The 23453-nt window shown below is 38.4% G+C and overlaps 3 protein-coding genes across 3 annotated transcripts; 2 read left to right on the top strand and 1 right to left on the bottom strand.

Moving 5' to 3' along the window:
* The first annotated feature begins 8958 nt into the window (after positions 1 to 8958).
* On the top strand, positions 8959 to 10955 carry LOC110763221 (protein SLOW WALKER 1). The gene has a single exon (XM_021965973.2). The coding sequence runs from the start codon at positions 9111 to 9113 to the stop codon at positions 10761 to 10763; it is 1653 nt and encodes a 550-aa protein (XP_021821665.2). The 5' UTR covers positions 8959 to 9110; the 3' UTR covers positions 10764 to 10955.
* A 2862-nt stretch (positions 10956 to 13817) lies between these two features.
* LOC110763222 (uncharacterized) lies at positions 13818 to 14525 on the bottom strand. The gene has a single exon (XM_021965974.2). The coding sequence runs from the start codon at positions 14437 to 14439 to the stop codon at positions 13939 to 13941; it is 501 nt and encodes a 166-aa protein (XP_021821666.1). The 5' UTR covers positions 14440 to 14525; the 3' UTR covers positions 13818 to 13938.
* A 4940-nt stretch (positions 14526 to 19465) lies between these two features.
* LOC110763217 (pentatricopeptide repeat-containing protein At1g62350-like) lies at positions 19466 to 22974 on the top strand. Its single transcript, XM_021965970.2, has 3 exons — positions 19466 to 19900; positions 21305 to 21691; positions 22638 to 22974. The coding sequence occupies exons 1-3, from the start codon at positions 19556 to 19558 to the stop codon at positions 22662 to 22664; spliced, it is 759 nt and encodes a 252-aa protein (XP_021821662.1). The 5' UTR covers positions 19466 to 19555; the 3' UTR covers positions 22665 to 22974.
* The last annotated feature ends 479 nt before the right edge of the window (positions 22975 to 23453 follow it).

Genomic DNA, 23453 nt, shown 5'->3' with positions numbered 1-23453 from the left:
GCTCTTAGACAGGTGAATACCATCTCTGACTGGCAGAAAAGCCTTCTTGGAATGTTTCATTTGGAATCTTCTGAGCACCTTGTCCACATACAAGGATTGAGATAATCCAATTAGTTTTCTCGATCTATCCCTATAGATCTTGATACCTAGTATGTAAGATTCATTTTACAGATCCTTCATTGAGAAGGTCTTTGATAACCATAGTTTCACAGAGGTCAACATACCCATGTTGTTTCCAAACATTAATATGTCATCTACATATAGTACGAGGAATACGACTGCGCTCCCACTATTTTTCTTGTACACACAAGGTTCATCTTCATTTTGGCTAAAACCATAATCTTCAACCGCTTCATTAAAACGAATGTTCCAACTCCTTGAAGCCTGCTTCAGTCCATAGATGGACTTTTGAAGTTTGCATACTTTCTTCTCTTCAAGTTTAGATATGAATCCTTCAGGTTCATCCATGTAGATTTCTTCCTGAAGATGGCCATTCAGAAAAGCCGTTTTCACATCCATTTACCATATCTCATAGTCATAATATGCTGCTATGGCGAGAAGTATGCGGATGGATTTTATCATTGCTACAGGAGAGAAAGTTTCTTCATAGTCAATTCCCTCTCTCTTTGTTTGTAGCCTTTAGCTACTAATCTAGCTTTGTAGGTCTCCACCTTGCCATCTGAGCCCTTCTTACTCTTGAAGACTCATTTGTTTCCTATTAGTACAATACCTTCGGGAGGGTCAACCAGAGTCCAGACTTGGTTGGCATACATAAAATCCATCTCAAACTTCATGGCTTCCTACCATTTCTTTGAGTCAATGTCCAACATTGCCTTCGTGTAGGTTTCAGGATCTTCCATGTCATCTCCCATGATAAGAACATGGTGTAAGCCCAGATATCTATCAGGTGCTTTACTGGTCCTTTTAGACATACGTGGAGGTTGGGTGAGTATGGGAAAAGGGACCGGATTGTCAACTGGATCAGACTCTACTTTAGGTTCATGAGGCTCTCTAGACTCTTCCTTGAGCTCAACCTTTTGCACATACGTGTCATCCAATGCAAAATTAATTTCAAGAAATCTTGCAGATCTTGCATCAAACACCTTTGGTTCGTTTGGATGGTAGAAGTAGTATCCTAAAGTTTCCTTTGGATATCCAATGAATCTACACATTTCTGATCTAGCGTCTAGCTTGTCAATATCATGCTTCTTGACATAAGCCGGACAACCCCATATCTTAAGATGATTAAGACTTGACTTCCTCCCAAACTACATTTCATATGGTGTTTAGGGCAGGGATTTGGAAGGTTCTCTGTTTAGCAGGTATGCTGCAGTTTGAAGTGCATATTCCCAAAACGATACTGGCAAGTTAGTATAACTCATCATTGATCGGACCATGTCCATCAATGTTCGGTTTCTCCTTTCAAAGACACCATTAAGTTGTGAAGTTCAAGGTGAAGTCCACTGAGATAGGATGCCATGTTTCTTGAGATATTCAAGAAACTCAGTACTCAAGTATTCTCCTCCTCGATCTGATCTTAAAATCTTGATACTCTTTCATGTTTGCTTTTCAACTTCATTCTTGAATTCTTTGAACTTTTCAAAGGCGTCGGACTTGTACTTTGTTAGGTATACATAGCCCAACCGAGAGTAATCATCGGTGAACGTAATGAAGTAAGAAAAGCCACCCCTTGATGTAGTGGACAATGGCCCACATACATCAGTGTGGGTTAATTCAAGAAGCTCAGTGACTCTTACCCCTTTTTCTAAAAAAGGCAAGTTTGACATTTTGCCTTGAAGACAGGATTCACATATGGGTATAGGGACTGATCCCAAAGATTCAAGGTATCCCTGTTTGACCATCTTTTGGATCCTATCTTGGCCAATGCGTCCTAACTTTAGGTGCCAAACTTTAGTCGGATTGAGTTCTTCTCTGGGCCTCTTAGGTCCTGGCATCTCAATCAAGCAGTTGCTATTTTCCACAATTTGAATTTGGTAGAGACCATCGATCATAGTACATTTACATATGATTCGATTGCCTTGTTGTAAAGAGCACCCCATTCTATTGAATGTGACAGTGTAATCTTCATTCAACAATGCTGAAACAGATACTAGGTTCTTTACGCAACTTGGAAGATAAAGACATTCTTTAAGTTCAAGTGTCTTCCCATGTGGTAGCTTAAGGTGGAAAGTGCCTACTGCTTTTGCAGATATTTGGGGTACCATTACCGACATGTAGCACTATTTTCCCTTTTGACAACTTCCTATGATCTACTAGACCTTGCAATGTATTGCAAACGTGTCTGCTAACTCCTGAATCCATTATCCGGGTGGAAGTTTCAACTACCATTACTGACTCAAGGACAAAATTGCTTTCTTCATAAGTTTTGTTCCTTGTGCATGAAAGATGTACATTACATCTCTTTTTCCTTTTAGCATCCTTATGGAAGCTAATCCCTTTTGACATTATATGGTTTATTTGAGGCTTGCTTTGTGTAACGTGTTATGAATGGGTTCTACAGAAGTATCTACAAACATAACAAAAATGAATTAGATTGTTTTTTGTTAAGGCCATAGATTTAGGGTCTTTAAATTCTATAGCTTCTTCCACTATTTTAAACGATTTCCATAATCACTCAAAATGGAATACGAGAGACTTATGTAAGATGTCTCTTAGCGGGATGGGAGGCTCCCTATTATTTGGATCACCACACCATAATATGATCTAGGGATAACACAAATAAGAAAGAGAGAGTCCTTCTACTCAGTCACAACATGATGTGAGTTCCCATATAATTTGGCCTCTAGCAAATGTATACCCCTGAATATTATCGTGAGGCACCATTGTACTAGTTAAGTATTAGCCCACCATTCTTGCAAAGTATAGTGATACAATCATGAACCTCATCATAATAGAATGTTGGTCCATGTTTGAGCCTATCCTTCCAACTAGGGCTCATCAATGGGCCGGGCCGGGCTAGCCCGGCTCAAATTTAATGGGCTTGGGCCGGGCCGGGTCGGGCTTTAAAGAGGAGAGAGAAAATAACGGGCCGGGCCGGGCCGGGTTTTTTTAGAAAATTCAAAGCCCAAGCCCGACCCATGAGCCGGGCTTGAGAAAGCCCATCGGGCCGGGCCGGGCTAAGCCCAAAGGGCCGGGCCAAAACGGGCCTACTTCAATCGAAAAAAATCATAAGGGCATTTTAGTCCAAATTTGAGATTAAACTCACTTAATTCCAATATTTTCACATCAAACCAAATTCATAAAACACCTAATAAAGTCACACAACTTAATAAGATTTTCTACAAAAATAATAAAACCAAGTATTGTTTTTGAGGTTATTACATAATTAGACCGTAATACGTTTTAAGAAATAATTTTTAAAAATAATAAGTATAAATTTTTTTTTTTTTTTTTAAAGGATGGTATGAATAAATATGCAAATGTTTGGTGATGTGTTCAAAAAGCATGATTATATTTGGTGGTACGATTATGTTTCGTGATATGATTATATTTGGTGATATGATATGTGTTAAGCTCATAATTTCATACATATACATGCCCAATTTACTTACTTCTTTTGCTTAGTTTCTTATAATTTTGAGTTATTTGCCTCCCTTTGTGTGTTTTGTAGGCCAAAAGAGCAAGAGAGCATAATTCATGCAATTCATGCATGTTAAGGCCTAATTTGGATGAAGAGAAGAAGAGCTTAAAGACAAACTCATTTTGGCTACAGCCCCCTGCCAGTCCAGTTCCGTAGGTCATATTGCAAGCTTTGTTTCAGCAACCTACATAGCTCGGATGAGGCAACATTCTTCATGAAAGTTGTTCCAATGGGTGTGTACTATAACATATCCAAAATTCAGCCCCATTGGATAAATCTGGAGTCCGTCACCTAGCAAACACAGAACCATGCTCAGGATGGATTTTGTCAGCGAGCAAACTGAGTTAGCAATTTGTTTCGGCCTTAACTTCCTCCTCCGAACTTGGATTGGGCCAATACTTGTGTGGTTGGATCATACACATTCTGAACTTCACAATGGACATCTTAAAGTCTTCATTTGATTCAGCCTAGCCCAAGTTGTAAGCCCTTGAAGTTGCTGGTCATGCTGACCTCAGGATGAGCTGGTTGGAAGCTTGGTCATGGTGAGCTAGGCATGAGCTATTGTAGCTGGTTGGAAGCTTGGTCATGGTGACATGAAGATGAGCTAGGGCTGCTGGTGGGATTTATTGCTGAAGTGCATCAACCAATTCAGATTTTATAATGCAAGTATTGTATGCATTAGTGAAGTGCATCAACCAATTCATCTTTTATAATGCAAGTGTTGTATGCATTAGCCATATTGAATTCAGATTTATCACTCCCCTCTCCCTATAAATACCACATCCATTCCACATTCAAGACACAACAAATCCTGAGATTCACAACCCCCACAATTCACTCCAACCATCCTCAAACACTCTCACAATCCCAAACACTCCAACAATCACCAAAACAACTCCAGCAAACTTCTCTTCCATTTCCCTACGAATTTCATCTTTCTTAGCCATCACCACTCACTCAAACTCATCCCAAATCACCTCCATATCCTTCATACATCTTTCTAGAAGTGGGGAAGCTCTTGGAGAAGCATTAGAAGTGGAGAAGCACTTGGAGAAGCCTTGGACACCACAAGAACTTCAGAAAAAGGGTTTTTCTACTCTTATTGCATTCATTATGTTTTCTCATTTCTGTTCAAGTCTCTTTTCCATTATGAGTAGCTAAATCCATAACTAGGGCTTCGATGTAACCTAACATGAATATTCTGGGTTTATAAGTTTGGAGTTTCAAGTTTGATTCATGATTCATGTTCTTATTCATTATGCTTATAAGTTAACATGCTTGTTTGAATGATTGATCACCATTAGAACTTGTTTGTTAACTATCTTGGTTTGAATTAAGAGTATACACCATGCTTTAATTCGAATTGAACTATGAATAGGAAGAGTATGTATGGACATTCGACAACAGGGATTAGATACATACTTGGTTGTTTAAAATGTTCTTCTATGCTTAATGGGTTCCTAATGCTTAATTTTAGGTTAGACAACAAATGATCAAATTAGGGAATTAGGAACACAAGGTTAGGACCAAACACCATGGCCTAATCATACTTTAGCTAGAATCAATCTTTGAATCTGAATTAGACTTGTTACTTGAATCTTTATAACCCAGAATTGAATTGTTATGGTGAATCGAATGCCCTAGTCTCCAAACCTGTGTTTTAACTTTCAAAACCACCCTTTGTTACTTTTGTTTACTTGCTTTCCGTTGCAATTTCAGTTTGTTTATTTCTTTCTATAATCACAAGCATTCTCACTTCAAAGTTCATTTTAATCTTGCTGCATTTGTTTTCAAACTCACTCTTGCTTTAAATTCTGTTTTAGATTTAACTTCCTAACTTCTTGAATTTGGTAATCTAAAGTACATAACTAATTTGAACTTCTCAGTCTTCGTGGGTACGACCTCGTACTTGTCTTGCTATACTACTAATTGCCCCGTACAATTGCGAGTTAACATATTATTAACAACAATATGTTGTTCATCTTATTTATATATATATAATTGTTGTATTAATAATTGACACAAATTAAATTAATGTGCTAATCATCCAATTATAAAACTAGGAATGAGTAAAAAAAAGTAAATGAAATGAAACAAATTATATATGTGATTTAAGTGATATAATCCTAATCCTAAACTCTTATTTATACATAATTATATATGCATGCGGGCCTAACGGGCCGGGCTTTTGTGAGCGGGCCGGGCCGGGCTTTCTTGGGCCTAATCGGGCCGGGCCTATGGGTCGGGTCAGGCTTCAAACACTCAAGCCCAAGCCCAGTCCGGCCCAAGACGGGCCGGGCCATCTCAAAGCCCATAACGGGCCGGGCCGGGCTTTTTTTCGATGGGCCGGGCGGGCCCCCGTCGGCCCATGAGCCCGCGGGCCAAATGTCTCTTGGCGGGATGGGAGGCTCCCTATTATTTGGATCACCACACCATAATATGATCTAGGGATAACACAAATAAGAAAGAGAGAGTCCTTCTACTCAGTCACAACATGATGTGAGTTCCCATATAATTTGGCCTCTAATGTATACCCCTGAATATTATCGTGAGGCACCATTGTACTAGTTAAGTATTAGCCCACCATTCTTGCAAAGTATAGTGATACAATCATGAACCTCATCATAATAGAATGTTGGTCCATGTTTGAGCCTATCCTTCCAACATCCAATGTATAAATAAATTCTTCCTAAGCAAGAACATTTTGTTGTCAACCCCCCATATCTGAGGCAAAGCCTTCACAAGGGTCAAGCCTATTCGGAATTCACCATGGTGGAAGGCCACGACTAGGTTTTCAAAAAGTCTATCGTTTTTCTACTTAATTTAGTTAATTGAGGGTTTTAAGGTCTCATCATAAACATGCTTAATCCAATTAAACTACTTGGCCTAGGACAACTTTTATTCTAAATCATATTAGTAGTTGTACAATGCTCCCACTATTTGTTTTGCAAATCAAATCAATTTCATAAAACTCTTTTATTTGAGATTGGGAATATGCATTACTACTAACAGAAAGTCTTTGCATTTCCTTAAGTTTAGATAAATAGTCATCTATAGGCTTATGGATGATTATGGACTTGATTTCGATCTAACATTTAGCCAAGATGTCGGATCCAAGGCCTTTGGAAGGAGGTTGATTTTATTACGTGTCTTAACTACTTAAAACATTCATGGTTGTTATTGGGCGTTGGACCCATGAATAATACAAGTAATCTTGACTTGATATTCCTTCTCTTGATTTTCCTTTTTCCCTATAACTATTTGAGAATAGAGAACTTGAGATAGAGAACTTAAAGCCCAATGGACTTTAAGGGAATTACATTTGAGATTAAGAGAGAGGAGAGGCATACAAACCCCTATTTAATTTACAAACCAATAAATCAAACCTATTCCATTCATCTAATGAATAATTGGCCAATCACATTGTGTCACGTATTTGTGTTCATAAGTCCATAATCATGAAGACCCTTGCATCCTAGGGCAGACTAAAAGGAGTGGATGTGGGTTAGGGGGTCTTCCTTATCTGTGTAGAAGGCGATGCGGAGTGACTGAATGTCATTTTCCTGTTGATAGTTGAGGATACGCTCGATGAAGGGCGTGGCTTCGTCCAAAAAGGCTAATGGCTTTGTCCAAAAGGGCTGATGGCTGCGCTGTTGCTCATCCTCAAGACCGTGAACCTTCTCAAATAAAAGTCGCATGGCATGATTGGTATGAGGAAGGGTGTGGGGTGCCAAATTCTTCGAAAGCTTCAGAATGCTAAGGCTCCTAGTCCTTAGGGTGATAAGGTTCCCAATCTTCCGAATAACCAACTTCCTCCTGGGTAGGGAGATGGGTGGGCTTCGGTAGAGGGCCAAGATGAGCGACTCGGGGTCGTCGAGATCTACAGGAATCGGGATGGGCTTTAGCTGAAGCTTCAAGATGTGGTCTCTACAGTCCTTGTAAATCTTGGTTTGGGCATGAGGCCAATCCTTTGATGGGGTAGAAAGTTCGAGACTTGGTTGCCCCAAGATAAAGGTGGCCTTTGTCCTTGTTAGGCCTAGGCTGGGTCGGGGCACTATGAAGAGATGTGGCCAGTTGGTTCGACAGGGTACGCTTGATACCTTGGGTGAGGTCATATTGGGCAAGTTGGTGGTGAGTATTCTCCTAGTGGCACTTCAAGGTTCAGCAGTCATACTCCAGCTCCACATTTTTGGTACGGAGGTGGTCATAGCTCTCTATCATCTTAGCGACATCGGCATGAAGGCGCTCCACTTCGGCCTGGAGATGCATGTCAGTCGATGGTTACCTTCGGGGAGACTCCACATGGGGGGTGTGATGCTGAGTGCCAAGGCTATCTTCGCTTAGCATCTTGGAGGGTGATGAGTTGAAGAGACGACGGGGTCGGATAGGGGAAGGAGCCAGCAGAATTGGTAGAGGGGTGAGATTCAGAAGTCGTTTCCAATAGACGGCGCCAAACTGTTGATGCCCAAAATCGGGGGTCAACTTAGGTGGAAGAAGTGTGGAGTCTTCAGCTAGACAAGAGGGTTGCAGACCCTCGGTAAGGAGTGATCTTGTAGAAGAAATAGGGAAGAGGAAATTGTCAAGCTTCGGGTACCAGTGTGATACCTGCTGAAGGCTCTCCAATGCTTAAGTCAGCAAGTGTGGGATGTGTGGTAATTTTGGCATAGTAACAATAAAGGTGAAAAGTAGTTACCCCTTTCACTTATGCACTATTCCTCTTTTATAGAGAAGTGAAAGTGAGAGTTTGCACAAAGTTTCGATGTGGGACTTTGTGCAAATTGCTGTGGTGGTGACACGTGTCCATGGTTCTAGGTTCTGTAGTTGAGGGTATCAGCAGTCGCCTTCAGTAGGCAACTACCGCTTTAGAGGGAAGCATTCTTTCGGCAGGTCAAGAAGATAATGATGTCATCAATGTTCTTTAGGAATCACCTAAGTGTCTTTCCTTTGGCGATCAGTGCATGTGCTCGTTGCCTAACGCCGAATGTGCTCAGTTGATTACGGTGTAAATAAGAGCTACACAATATAGACAACATCATGGAAGCATAATGAAGCCATAGCGAAAAATACATGAAGTCCATGTGAAGAGATCATCTCAGCGGATGCAGCATTAGTCCAAACTTGTTGGCACTATACGGAAAGCAAAATATGAAGTTTTTGTCAATATGTGAAGAAGCCTTCTCAGGCAATAAGTGTGTCATTAAGGTTTTCAGGCAAGCAAGCACAAGTGAAACAGCTCCTTATTTTATTTTTTTTTTTGTGTTATTGACCATAATGCTGAGACAAACATCTAAAAAAATATAATTGCGAAAAAATTTAAAAAAATTGAAGTAACGCTGATAAGAAAAGCCTCTCGCACGCATTTTTTGTTAAATTTTGTCTCCGCTACTAGAAGAATACATAACGGCGTCGTTGCAGTATCTTCCCTCAAAACCCAAAACCCTAACTCCATCAGAACCAAAACCCTAAAGCCAAAAACCACCAGGAGACAGACCAAATTTGAGCTCCTTCAATGGCGGAACCCCAAATCTCCAAGACGTACCCTGTGAAACCCAAGCACAAACCTAAGCCCCGAACCCCAAAACAAACCGCAGAATCCAAATACTGGTCCTCCTTCAAAACCAAGCAAATCCCAGACCTCATCTCCTCCATAACCTCCCTAACCTTCTCACCCACAACCCCACACTCATTTGCTGCGGCGCACTCGGCCTCTCTCACCCTCTACAATCCCCAAAACAAATTTTCACCCACCGCCACCATCTCCTCCTTCCGCGACGTCGTTTCCTCTGCCTCGTTCCGATGCGATGGTCTCCTCATCGCCGCCTCAGACCTCTCGGGCCTCGTCCAAGTATTCGACGTCAAAACCCGAACCCCACTTCGCAAGCTTCGTTCCCACACACGCCCAGCCCGTTTCGTCAAATTCCCAGTTGCCGATAAGCTCCATTTGGTTTCCGGCGGCGACGACGCAATCGTTAAGTACTGGGACGTCTCCGGCGAGACCCCAATTTGCGACTTGCTGGGCCACAAGGACTATGTCAGGTGCGGCGATTGCTCACCGGTTAGTACGGACATGTTCATAACTGGGTCTTATGATCACACAGTGAAGCTTTGGGATGTAAGAGTTAAGGATTCTGGGTCAGTAATGGAAGTGAATCATGGCAAGCCGGTTGAGGACGTAATTTTCTTGCCATCCGGGGGGTTAATTGCAACAGCTGGTGGCGATTCTGTGAAGATTTGGGATTTGATGGGAGGTGGAAAAATGGTGTATTCAATGGAGAGCCATAACAAGACTGTGACTTCGATTTGTGTTGGAAAACTTGGGAAGGATGGTGGGGAAGAAGCACAGCAGTACAGGATTTTGAGTGTAGCATTGGATGGTTATATGAAGGTGTTTGATTATGCCAAAATGAAAGTTACTCATTCCATGAGGTTCCCTGCTCCCCTCATGTCAGTAGCGTTTTCGCCGGATTGTTTGACCAGGGTTATTGGGACTTCGAATGGGACAATATACGCTGGGAGGAGGAAAAACAAGGAAGATTTTGAGGGTGGCTCTGATGAGGAGCTAGAGAGGCCGCTTTCCAAGTATGAGAGGAGGCAAAAGAAGCTGAAGGCGTTAAGCTCCGGGGATGCTGGGGGATTGGGACCTGTGGAGGAACCACAGGTTCGGGTTTTGAAGCCTACTAATTTTCGGTATTTCCACAGAGGGCAAGGAGAGAAGCCATCCGAGGGGGAGTATTTGGTAATGAGACCAAGGAAAGTGAAATTAGGTGAGCATGACAAACTGTTGAAGAAATTTAGGCACAAGGAAGCTCTAGTGTCTGTGTTGGGTAGTAAGAATCCGGAGAATGCTGTGGCTGTGATGGAGGAATTGGTAGCAAGGAAGAAATTGCTGAAATGTGTTTCGAATTTGGATTCAGAGGAGCTCGGATTGTTGCTGATGTTTTTGCAGAAGCACTCGACCGTCCCTAGTTACTCAGGGTTGTTGATGGGGTTGACAAAGAAGGTTCTAGAGATGAGGGCAGAAGACATTAGAGCTTCTGATGATTTGAAGGGTCATATTAGAAACCTTAAAAGGTCTGTTGAGGAGGAAATACGAATACAACAATCATTGCAAGAGATACAGGGTATAATTTCTCCTTTGTTGAGGATCACGGGAAGAAGATGAAACTTGATTGCTTTTTTTCAATTTTCATGAGTCAAATTATCTTATGTTTTTTACTTATTACCTGCCTGAGGTTTCTTCTTATCATGGCAAGACAGTATCTGCAATTTTGTTTCTTTGGAATCTACTCTGAATGTTGTTTCTTTTATGGTGTTTAAAGTAATCTCAGTTTTAATGACAAGAAATGTTGACTCATGTTAAGTATACTATTCACATCTCATACTTTGTCTTAAATTTGCTTAGTGAGTTGTTTATCCTTGGGGATATAATCCGCAGTTCATCAGAAGGTTAGGTCAAGTTACGGAACATGACATGAAATGCTGTATTTATATCCTTCGGGATATAATCCGCAGGGATGCGTACATATAACCGTGTTCGTATCTCATCTTGTAGTAGCTACAATGTGATGAGTTATGCATGCTTGTCAATTTTATTGCTTTGATGTTTGTAACCTACTACTACAGGTGACAAAAATTCCTAAGACATTTTCGACCTTGACAAGTTACATGAAAACTTTCATTCCTTCGCTTGTGAATGAAAAGCTTAATTCAATTGGTGAACATGTGGAGTTTTGCATGGTAAATTTGTACACTCACTTACCAACTTCTTGCATTTCACAAGAGGTTGTGGCAGACATGATTGGAGCTTTGGATTTGCTCAATTCTCTTTAATCTTTACTTCGTGAGGTTGGTTTTGCTAATGAAAGGTCACAATTAGTTCTAAAAGATTGTCTTTGTAAACTGAGGTCACTTCATAAATTTTGTGTTCCTAATTTGAAAATTTTGGAGAAAATAAGGAAATTCTGCTTGGCAAATGCTTCCTTAATATTTTGCACCGTGTCAAGCTCTGCTAAATTGCAGACAGAGAAAAAGGCACCCCTGGATTTGTTAGTGATTGATGAAGCTGCTCAGCTTAAAGAATGTGAATCAGCAATTCCTTTGCAACACCCGGGTCTTCGCCATGCTGTTCTCACAGGAGATTAGAGCAACTCCCTGCTATGGTTATAAGCAAGGTTTCATTTTGTCCTTTGTGCTGTATGGTTAAAAAAAGTTTGTAAAGCTTTATGTTTTATGTGAATTTTGAACAATGCACTTTCAGATCTCCAAGAAGGCTGGTTTTGGAAGAAGTTTGTTCGGAAGACTTCTACTGTTGGGACATGAGAGGCACCTTCTCAATGTCCAGTATAGAATGCATCCATCAATCAGCTTATTCCCAAAAATGGAGTTTTACAACAACCGGATATTAGACAGTCCAAATGTCAAGCAAGGAAGCTATGAGAAGTGCTTTCTTTCAGGAAAAATGTACGGATGCTACTCCTTTATAGATGTAGCCAATGGACAAGAGGAATTTGATCGCGGGCATAGTCGGAAAAATATGGTTGAGGTTGCTGTGGTCTGTGAAATTGTTGCAAGCCTTTACAGAGATAATTGTTGCTGTATTCTAGTGTAGATGTTCTTAACTGCTTCAGTTATGCTTGTGATGCTTGGAAGGTTTTTCTGTAACTTTTTTTATGGACCACAGAATTTATTCGAACAAAAAAGGAGGTTAGCGTTCTGGTAATATCACCTTACAAAGCTCAAGTTAATGTAATTCAAGAGAGAGTAAAAGAATACAGTGGAGTTTCTGGCACTGATGGATTCTCTGTAAGTGTTCAATCTGTTGATGGTTTCCAAGATGGTGAAGATGATGTGATAATTAATATTATCTCCACAGTCAGATGGAATGAGAAAGGATATGTAGGTTTCATTTCCAATCTTCAAAGAGCAAACGTGATGCTAACGCAGTTGTCACATTGCAGTTGTACATGTAGTAGCTTAGGTGTACTGTCTGAATTTTTGGTGCTTCTGATGAAGTTGATTTGTTTCTTTGTGTTTGTAGGCTCTGTCTTTGGATTTTGGGGAACGAAGTGACTTTGATTAGAACTAACTCTGTTTGGAAGAAACTAATTCTTGACGCAAAGAAACGCAAATGTTTTTATAATGCTGATGAGGACAAGAACTTGGCTTAGGCTATTGCAGCTGCCCTCATGGAGCTTGGCCAATTTCATATTCCACTTGATTCCGATTCTCTGTTGTTCAAAAATGACAAATGGAAGGTGTGCTGCTACGTTTCCTTTCCGTTTGAATTATATTGGACTGCTGTTCTGCATGCCTCCAATATATAGTATTCTGTTGCATCTAACGTTATCAATCAAAGCTTGTAGAGTGCACAAATTTCCCTTGAATGGGGGAACGTGCCTCTTTAAAGGCGAATTCGTTCTTTTAGGCCCCGTTTGGTTTACGGAACGAATTTGATGGGAAATCATTTCCCATGTTATTTTCCAATGGATGGGAAATGGTAATTCATTTCCCGTGTTTGTTTTGAGTAGAAATGGAAAACAAATTTTGTTTAGTTTCCTAATTGTACCCCAGTTAAAAATATGAAAAATCTGTTCATTTTGTTAGAAGTATAATACCCACCTCATTTGAAGTTGCTCTGAGGATGAGAATGTGAAAACAGAGTTATGAGAAATACGGGGGAAATAGAACGTTGCTGGGAGGATTTTAAGAAATATGAATTAAAAAAACACAAAATATGTCAACACACCATAACTTGTGAAAACGGTCTGCAGCAGAGCACCACCATCAACAATATATGTTGATCTTAAAGGTTGCGGCCATTTTTAGACGTCATGAAGGTTGCGGCCATTACTTGATGATGATGCAGAAAAAAGATTAGAAATATATGTTGATCTTTGATTACTTGATTTAGCTATTCAATCAAACAATTACTTCGGATTCCAAAGTTAGGAATGTATGAACCAATTATATTATATGGGTGGATGGCAGTGTTGATGTCGTAAGTTATGTAAGTCTACCATCCAAATGGAAGTAACCTAGCCTCGTCTTCACCGCGGCCGATTGCACTCAAGTTCGATCCCCCATCGTACATTTGTACAAAAACATTAAATATAACTTGAATATCATGTGTTATGATTTATGGTTGCATAACAAAAAAGAATTAGATTAGTGTACAAACAAAGCACAAGAAATTAGATATCATAAGAAGAAACTATGATACTTAAAATACTAATTAGCATAAACCATTTGCATTACAAAAAGTTACTGGAAACTTCATTTTTACACTAATTTTCTAAATTTACTTTTCACTCACTGCTACAGTCTCCCATTCTCACCCCCTACCCAGACAAACTCAGAGAAATCGAAGTCGCAACGCCAAGCGCGTAAACTCCAATCGCCGTCCCAATCAACTCCTTCCCGGTGCTCGTCGCGGCCCCAAACCCAGCAATCCCAGCCACCCCAATCGGAACGCGCCACATTACCGCCTTCCTGGCGTTCTCCACCACAGCTCCGGCGAAGAGCTCCACCGCCCACTGCTTGAACTCGGCCGGCCCGATCGTCTGGGCCCGGATCGAGTGATTCACGGCCTCGAGGGCGGAGTCGACCCGGGAGCGAGTCGGGGGAGATGGGACCCATTTGAGGATGAGGGGGTGGGGGTGGACGGTGCGCAGCGTTTCGTGGAGGTGGTTGGAGGCTGTGGGGAGCTGGTAGGGGAAGACGCCTTGGAAAGCGTGCTCGGTGAGCGAGAGGCAGTGAGTGAAGGCCGAGTCGCAAGCTGAGTCGAACGCGGCCGAGTTGGAGAGCGACGACTTCACTCGCTTTGAGCTTGAGATTCCCATCTCTCCTTCTCCTCTGGTTTTATGCGCGCAGCGTTGGGTTTCACGTTTTGAGGCCCCAACGGATAGTGTGCCGGTATTTTATGAGTTTATTTATTTATTTGCTGATATATATATATATATTTTGTGTGTGTTAATCGGCATTTTTCAGTTAAGGTGTTTATTTATTTTGGAAAAAAAAAAGTTCAGGTGTTTATTAATAAAAAAGAATTTCTTGGAAAAGGTCCACATTTTTTCCCTCTTCTTTGTGGGATTTTACACTTTGATTCATATGTTATTGATTTGACGTATGTAGTTTGATATTTATTGCAAATTCATTTCAAGAAATTATAGAATACTACAATGGTATGGTTACGTGGTATATCTTATATACGTGTTATAATATGGGTGAACGACATGGTTTATTTTCCCTTTTTTAAAGAAATTATATTAATAAATATCTACTTATATTATAACACATGTACAAGATGTAACATATGACCGTACTACCTTAATATACTATAATCACTCATTAAATTCACGTCTAAAACTCTGTAGTTCAATATTTTATGAGTTTCTTTATTTATTTGCTAATTTTTTTTTTCTGAATTATAATAATAATAAAAGAAAATTTCTTTGAAAGAGTCACTTTTTGTTTTCTTATTTGTCATTGTTTTAATACAAATGATATTGGGGAGGGGGGAATCAAATCCAAGACTTCAAATGCATGTGTAAATGTTGTTAACCATTTGAGCCACAAGACTTGTAGCTTCTATAAGTTCGATATCCATTGCAATTCAATTCCCATCCAAGATTATGTCTATAATAAATGTTTACATATCTCATCACATGATTATAAAGGAATTAGAAAGAAATTTGAACTTATCTTTTAAATTGCAATGAATATCAAACACTGAAAACGAAAATTGAAATTAACTTTTTTTTTTAAAGTAAGGCTACTCTTATTATATTTGTATACCACATCTATCACATAAGATGATATGAGAATGTGGTAAGAGTAGCATTACTCATCAATTTAACTTTTTTTTTCTCTTATAATTTATTGACACTTTTTAATTGTGGTATGAAAATATGGTAAGAGTAGCATTATTCTTTATTTTTTTATGGAGGCGAAAAACCAAATTTCTTGGGTTTGGTTGTTAGTCTTGCCCTTTGGAAGTTGGAGAAACACTTGCATTTTGCTATTCTAGCCAATTGAGTTATGACACGTGTGATAACATTTTCACTGCCATATTATTAGCCTGGATAGCAAAGTGGCAACCAAAAAAAAAAAAGGAAAACTAGGTTTTAGACATAGATAACTTTACTTATTAGTATTTAAGACATTTGATATTTTGGTTTGGGTTTTAATTCCTAGAAAAGAATTGTTATTTTGGATTAGGCCAAAGAGGAAGACCAGATTTGTTGACCCACCTTACATTAGTCATTAAAAAGACAATTATACCCTTTTCATTTAAAAACCTAACCCAAATTCGTTAGTTTCTCTCTCTCTCTCTCTCTCTCTCTCTCCTCCCCTTGTTTCGACCAACACCGACAAAACCCCCCAGCCACTATCACGTCGGCCATCTAGCCACCGGACCGGTCAAGTTTTGATCGGCGTCGCACCCCAAGCCAGCTCCGACCTTCCTCCTAGCTCTGCTGCTACTGTTTTGCCGGAAAACCCCGGTTTTGATCGGATTTTTACTCGGTTTTCCAATCCCTCGATCTCTCTCCTCCGGCCCTCAAATCCTTCGATTGAGGTATGGTTTTCTAGCTATTTTCCACGATCTAGATGTTAGTTGGGTAAGATTTCAGAAATTTTGAGGTTTAATTGGTTAATTTCGGAGTTAGGTTTTGGCCGGTTTTGAAACTTCGATTTCGGCCACTTCCAATCACTTTTTGGCCCTAGTCCAAGAACAAAAGTGGTTCCAAATCCGGTGTTCTACTTAGGATAGGAGTTTGGGCTTTCAAACAATTTGGTCAAAACTTGGATTTTTACAATTTACCTTCATTTCGGATTTCGATCAAGTTTCCATTGTCTTCTTCATTTTTTTTAAAAAAAATTTTGGTTCATTTGCCTCTGTTTGTTTGCAGTCCTATTGGTTTATTTGCAGTCCTATTTTTTTGGTTTATTTGCCTCTGTTTGTTTGCAGTCCTATTGGTTTATTTGCAGTCCTATTTTTTTGGTTTATTTGCCTTTGTTTGTTTCAGTTTTTCGCAGAAACTACATTTGGAAGTGTATGGCAATGTTACAACTGCTTAAATGTGTTTTGATATTAGTTTTAATAGTTTTAGTACTTTGAACATGACTTTCTTTTGATTGTATTCAAATTTGAGCATATGTTTTGTCATAAACTGCCTCTGTTTGTTTCAGTTTTTTCGTAGAAACTGCAATGCAATTTCTGGTTTGATAAACTACATTTGGAAGTGTATGACAATGTTACAACTGCTTAAATGTGTTTTGATATTAGTTTTAGTAGTTTTAGTACTTTGAACATGGCTTTCTTTTGATTGTATTCAAATTTGAGCATATGTTTTGTCATAAACTGCCTCTATTTGTTTCAGTTTTTTCGCAGAAACTGCATTTGGAAGTGTATGGCAATGTTACAACTGCTTAAAAATTGTTTTCATTTACTTACAATTTTTTTTTTGTAGCTGTTTTCATTTTTGTTTTTGTTTTTGTTTTTAAAACAAAATTGATATCTACATTGTATTTTTGTTGCAGTTTCTGTTTTTATTTTCAATTTTTGTGTCAATAAGTGTTGAAATGATATTTTTTTTTTTTTTAACCATTGATTGTTTATATAAATATTGTATGACTGAATAAATATTACAAAATCAAGTTTGGTGTAGTGGTTTGTGAGTGAGCCTTCCTCCTTTGAGGGACAAGGTTCAAGTCCATTCAATGACACAAAAATCTTTTTTTTAAAGGTGAATAAAGAGTAACGGAGTTGGTCCCCTGCAGAAGGTGGTAGGCCAGCGACAGTGGTGGTGGCAGGTGGCCGGCCGCAGGATTCCGGCGGCGGGATTCCGACAGTGGTGGTGGCAGTTTTGGTTTGATGTCGTTTTTCAGCTTTGGTTTAAAACTAAATATTGAAAATGGCATATGTTGTAATTTTCATATTTTGTAATGGTATTTTTGTTACATTTTGGTTTTTGGCCTTTTGCTAATTAGACTAAATTGTATTTCTTTCAACTAAATTAGTAAACTATATTATGGTTTAAAACTAGGGAGCTTCACTAATATACCCAAAATATGGGTTGAAATTATTAAAAAAACCCCACATGAAATGCACTTTAGAAACACACCCAAAACTCATTTACTATATAAGAAATTGGTGTTTAAGTTCCTATAAATTACATGGCTGCCATTGATCAACTTAAAAAAGAAACCCAACACAAAAAACTTAAATAGCACCCAAAACAAGCCCAGCCCAATTTTATAAAAAAACTCAAACAATTCATTACAAACAAAACGTCTTGAAAACCATAGCTTCATTTACGTGTCATGTTGATTAATGACTATAATGTTCCACACATGATTAATGGCTGTGATGTTCCAGTCTATGGTAATAACACTGCTAGTTTACTGTCATGTTGATTAATGGCTGTAATGTTCCAGTATAGGGTAATAACACTGCTAGTTTCTTATGACATCCTATTTCTAATGCATGTCTACTCCTGTAATGTTCCAGTATATGGTAATAACACTACTAGTTTCCTATGAGATCCTATTTCTAATGCATGTCTACCCATGTAATGTTCCAGTCTAGGGTAATAACACTGTTAGTTTACTGTAATGTTGATTAATGGATGTAATGTTCTAGTCTAGGGTAATAACAATACAAGCTTCCTATGACATTCTATTTCTAATGCATGTCTACCCCTATAATGTTCCAATATAGGGTAATAACACTGCTAGTTTCCTATGACATCCTATTTCTAATGCATATCTACCCATGTAATGTTCCAGTCTAGGGTAATAACACTGCTAGTTTCCTATGACATCCTATTTCTAATGCATATCTACCCTTGTAATGTTCCAGTCTAGGGTAATAACATTGCTAGTTTACTATCATGTTGATTAATGCTTGTCATGTTACTATTTCTAATACATGTCCACCAAAGAAAAGATGAAGAAAGAACAAACCAGACCAACTCAAAACAAGCTGAACTCAGATTTTTAATACTATTATGTCATAGAAGTACATTGTTAATACTCTGTTATAGAAGTACATTGTTAATACTCTGTCATAGAAGTACATAGTTAAACGAAAATGAGATCCATAACTGAAATAGTAACAAAAGATAAATCGATCATCAAAACTTAAAATACATTTCGAAAATCAACTAAAATCTGAAGAGAAACACATAATTGAAGCAAGAGATCAAAAATCTTAAGTCCAAACCAAACGAAGACGACGAAGATGATGATGATGATGATGACAACAACGACGACGACGACGTGGCGAAAGAGGAGTAGAGCTCGAAGATGAGGAGTAGAGCTAAGAGCATCTGATCTAGGTTCGTTCGAGGTCTTGAACAATCCCGATAAAAAATATATATCAATAGAAGCACAATTTTAGAACAAGAAATTGAAGGTGAAATATTGAAAATTGTAGATTAAAGATGAAGAATATAGTTGGACCTGAGATTGAGCTTCAATGGAAGCTCCACTTGCTCCAACACCAGAGAAAGCACCAGCGAGAAAGGAGAAAATAAATCTGATTTGGTTTTTTGGCAGATTTGATTTTTTTGCAGATCTGGTTTTTTGGCAGATTTGGTTTTTTTGTTTTTTGACAGATCTGGGCAGATCTGATTTTTCTCTCTCAAATCCATTGTTCAAGGGCAATATAGGTATTTAACACACACAAATAAACTAAAAAGCAGCTATTAAATTGAAAAAATTGACAGCTGTCAATTTTTGGGTTTTTTTGGGTGTGTTTATAGTTTTTAAATAGTATAGGGTTTCTTTATAAGATTATGTCTAAGATTGGGTATATAACTAAATTTCTATTAAAACTAAAGCTCCCAAAAAAAAAACCAAAGTTGCAACCAAGTTTTTCTCTTGGAGTTGGGTGGAAGGTTTCTTAAACCTCAACGACCTCGCTCCAGAGTCTACAGGAATACAACACCTTCCATGGAAGCTCTCATGGGTTCTATCAAATTCCATATTCCTCAACTGGGTTTCAAGCAAAACCACCCAGAACCCCACCTACGCTATCATTTGGCGTTACCTTCTTCTTCTTCAACCCCAAGCCACATCGTCTGTGGCCTCAGAGGGGGACCAAGAAAGCCTTTATGGAGGTCAAGGGTGCTCTCAATTGAAGCCATTCAGGCAGTTCAGTCTCTAAAGCTTTCCAAATCAAACCCATCAAAGCTCGAGCAGGTTATGGGCGGTAGGCTCTCCAGGCTCTTGAAAGCTGACTTGTTAGACGCCTTGGCTGAGTTGCAGAGACAAAATGAAGTGGAATTAGCGCTCAAGGTTAGGGTTCTTCCCTTTGGTCATCATCTCTCTGTGTGTTTTGTCTGTTTTTTTGCGCCATGTTTAGAAAATTTATAAAAGAAAACGTTTGGCCAAATTACCCTTTACAATTTGGTTTGTTATTGTTGTGCATAAACGACTAAACAGGATACCAAATCATCAAGATCAGGTTTGATAATCTTTTTGGCTTTTGGGGTTTGGGAAATAAGTGAGAGGGTATGCTCTCAGCGGCACTAAAAGTAAATTTGAGAAAATTATGACCACAAGTCCAATTATATGGAATTTATGGATTTCTTCACACCAACAAGTGACTTTTTATTCTGAAGTTCAATGAACTTTGGTTTTGTGATCAGATATGAATAACTGAATATTGATTGTTGTGAGTATATCTTTGGATATATTATTCTGTTCTTAAGGATTTGAATTACGTGATGGATAGTTTTGTTGTCAAAGGATGCATCTTTTTCATTCTGCATAGGATCTTCTAAAGAATATCAGAAGTTATTAAGCCATAAGTGCTTTCTAAATGATTCTGAAAGGAAAAGGAAGATGAAATTTTCTTACTTTTTCAAATTTGAATAATGCAATGCTTTTCTGATTACGGTCTGATTATAATTCAAAGTCCTTATTTTACCACTTAATTTGAGATGAGGAGAAAAATGGTTTCTCTCCAGCTTTTTGCGACTTTCACAGCTTCAGATTTTCTTAATGTAACTTATAACAGTCACATAGTTTTTTTTTGCGGCATGAATAAGAAACAAGCCCTTTGCTGCCAATTCTGGCTGCTCATTCAACCAGGTTGGAATGTTTAGTTAGTTTGAACAATGCATGATGTGATTAAATGGTAGTTCTATACAATTAACAATCCTGTAATGGATAGTTTGTAAGTTTCAGAATTTCTGACTCCAGTTATGGAAACTGTAAAACTAAGGGTTTGTTTTGTGATCATTTTGTTTTTAGTTTCCATTTTTTGGCTAGTGATAGAGGGGAAATGTATGGGAGCAATGAGACATGAAGGAGGGTGGTGCGAGGGACGATTGATAAAATAAAGGAGAATGTAGGAAACAAAAACTAGAAAATGAAAACAACTTAAATTTATATATTTTTATTTTTATTTCAGTTTTTAGTTTTTAGTTTTCATCTTATGCACCATTTCACAAGCATTTCTTTCACATCCTCCCACCATCCTCCCACCATCCTTCCTCCATCCTTCTTCATCTCTCCGTTCTCCTATATATTTTCCCTCCATCTCTAACAAAAAATGCAAACTAAAAACGAAATGGTCACAAAGCAAGCTCTAAGCTGTCAACTACTTTAATCATAATGTTTTCTTTGATAATAGTTGAATATTTTTATTTTCAACTTGAGATGTTATATGCTATCTGAACTGGAATCAGGCTTTAGGTCTTCAAATTTGTGCGGGAGGAAGTATGGTATAAGCCAGATCTATCATTATACTGTAGCATGATCCTATTGTTGGGAAAGAACAAACTGATTGAAATGGCTGAAGAGCTTTTCTCTGGATTAAAGGAAGAAGGATTAGAATATGACACAAGGGCTTTTACTGAGATGATTGGAGCTTATATACAAGTGGGTATGACAGAAAAGGCAATGGAAACGTATGAGTTGATGAAGGCATCAGGTTGTGCGCCAGATAAATTAACGTTTACAATATTGATTAGAAACCTTGAGAAGGTTGGAGAAGAAGAATTGGCGGCTCACGTAAAGAAAGATTGTGCTGAATATGTAGATTCTCCTGAGAAATTCTTTGAAGAAGTTGAAAGAAAACATGTAAGTGTTCAAATATTTATGTTCTGACCTTGTCCATAATATATGAATATGTTGTTTTAGGGTTAATGAGATAGAATTGTCAGTTGTTAAGGGTGTCTGCAGTGAATTTATGATAGTTATTTTCTTGTAATCTCCATCTTAAGTAATAAAACTACATGCCTTCATCATCTGGAAATGCAGGTCAGAGGCCAATCAAGTTCATATTTAGTGTTCTGCAGTAAATGTTGTTTTTTAATCACTTTCTATTACCATTTCAACTGTAAATTTTGGGACGCACAGAGGCTGAGTACATCACAGATGAAGTAGGCTATATACCACAATAACATTATATTCCTGGCTTCTAGTATCAATGTATCCAATGTATAAAGTCACTCTAGTTCCTTGCAAAGAATTTTGATTCCTTGGTTCTAAAGAAATCCTAGTACAAGCATGTTATAAAAGGAGATAAAGTAAACAAAGGGATTGGTGCGTACTTGCTTTCCTCACTCATGTGATGTATGTTAGGGAAACCAGTTGTTGTGGATGTCATGTTGGTTAAAAGTAGGGTAAGGCCATCTCTTAGCCCTTTTCAAAGTGGAATGTGAGCAATTTTTAAACTTCATTGGAAGTTGTTAATCTTATATTTGGCTGCCTATCATTAGAAACGTATCTATCAATGTTACAAGTAGTTTTATGTTTTCTCATTATAGGAGACGTACTTCTGATCAGTCTGTAAATCCATGGCCATGGAAAAATTCTTCAAATAGAGACCCAATAGAATCTAGCTTTAACTGGATAAATTTGTGCTTCTTACATATTGTTCATTTTAGTATGAAAAATGTGGAAATATTTAAGGGGCATATGACACTTTAAATGCATTTCCTATGAAATTTAGTTCATCCATCTATTTAGAATTTTACATTTTCAGTATCTGACTGCTCCGTTTATTATTAATTTATTACCGCAGAGGACGAGATCACTCAATCTTGTTTGACAATTTCCCGCTCTTGGGACTGCAAATATAGGGTCTGTTGACAGTGTTATTACCAGTACGAAAAGATGATAGACAGAAAGATGGTAGGTCAGTCACTCGCTCGTGTGCGTGTGGACGAATTCCTAGTCGTTGATGCATTTTGGACGACTGACCTTAGTAATGGTCATGTGAGGAACTAGAGAAAATGGTTTAACAAATTGTTTTTTGTAATTTATCATAAAGCAGCATGTTCAGAAGCCTTTTTCGGCCTATTGGGTTCGTATTAGGGAAAATTGATTTATAACCTCCTAGCAGAACAATTTTGTGATTATATATCTTGTTCATTACATATGGTTGTGCAATAAATTCGGATATATGGAAATATTGCATGCTTGTCATCCAAGTAAAGCAAACGAAGACAATTTGGATATATGGCAATATTGCATGCCTTTCCTCTCCTTCCTCTCCCTCTCCTTCTCCCATTCAGTGACAAATTGACTGAACATAACTGGTAATCAGCAAATTAAGTTTTGTTTGTTATATGGAGTCTGAGGTTATAGGCAAGAGGAGGTTTTTATGTTATTATTTTTTATATTCCTTTTTCTTCTTCTCCCTCTCTCTTTTTTTCTTTTTAATGGATTTGTTATTGTATTTTAAAGATTTCAAGAAGGAATTATGAAGGGAGTGCCCATAAGCCCTTAAGATTTTGAGTCTCATAGATCTATGCAGAGAAAAAAGCAAACCCAGCCACTAGTGCCCAGAGTGCACAAGGGATTGTATCAGGATTTGCAGGCAGTTTATTAACATTTA

The sequence above is a fragment of the Prunus avium genome, chromosome 1, assembly GCF_965620075.1.
Source record: "Prunus avium chromosome 1, drPruAviu1.hap1.1, whole genome shotgun sequence".
Classification (NCBI taxonomy): domain Eukaryota; kingdom Viridiplantae; phylum Streptophyta; class Magnoliopsida; order Rosales; family Rosaceae; genus Prunus; species Prunus avium.
The sequence above is the reverse complement of the archived record's forward strand: the minus strand, read 5'-3'. Positions and strand labels throughout refer to the sequence as shown.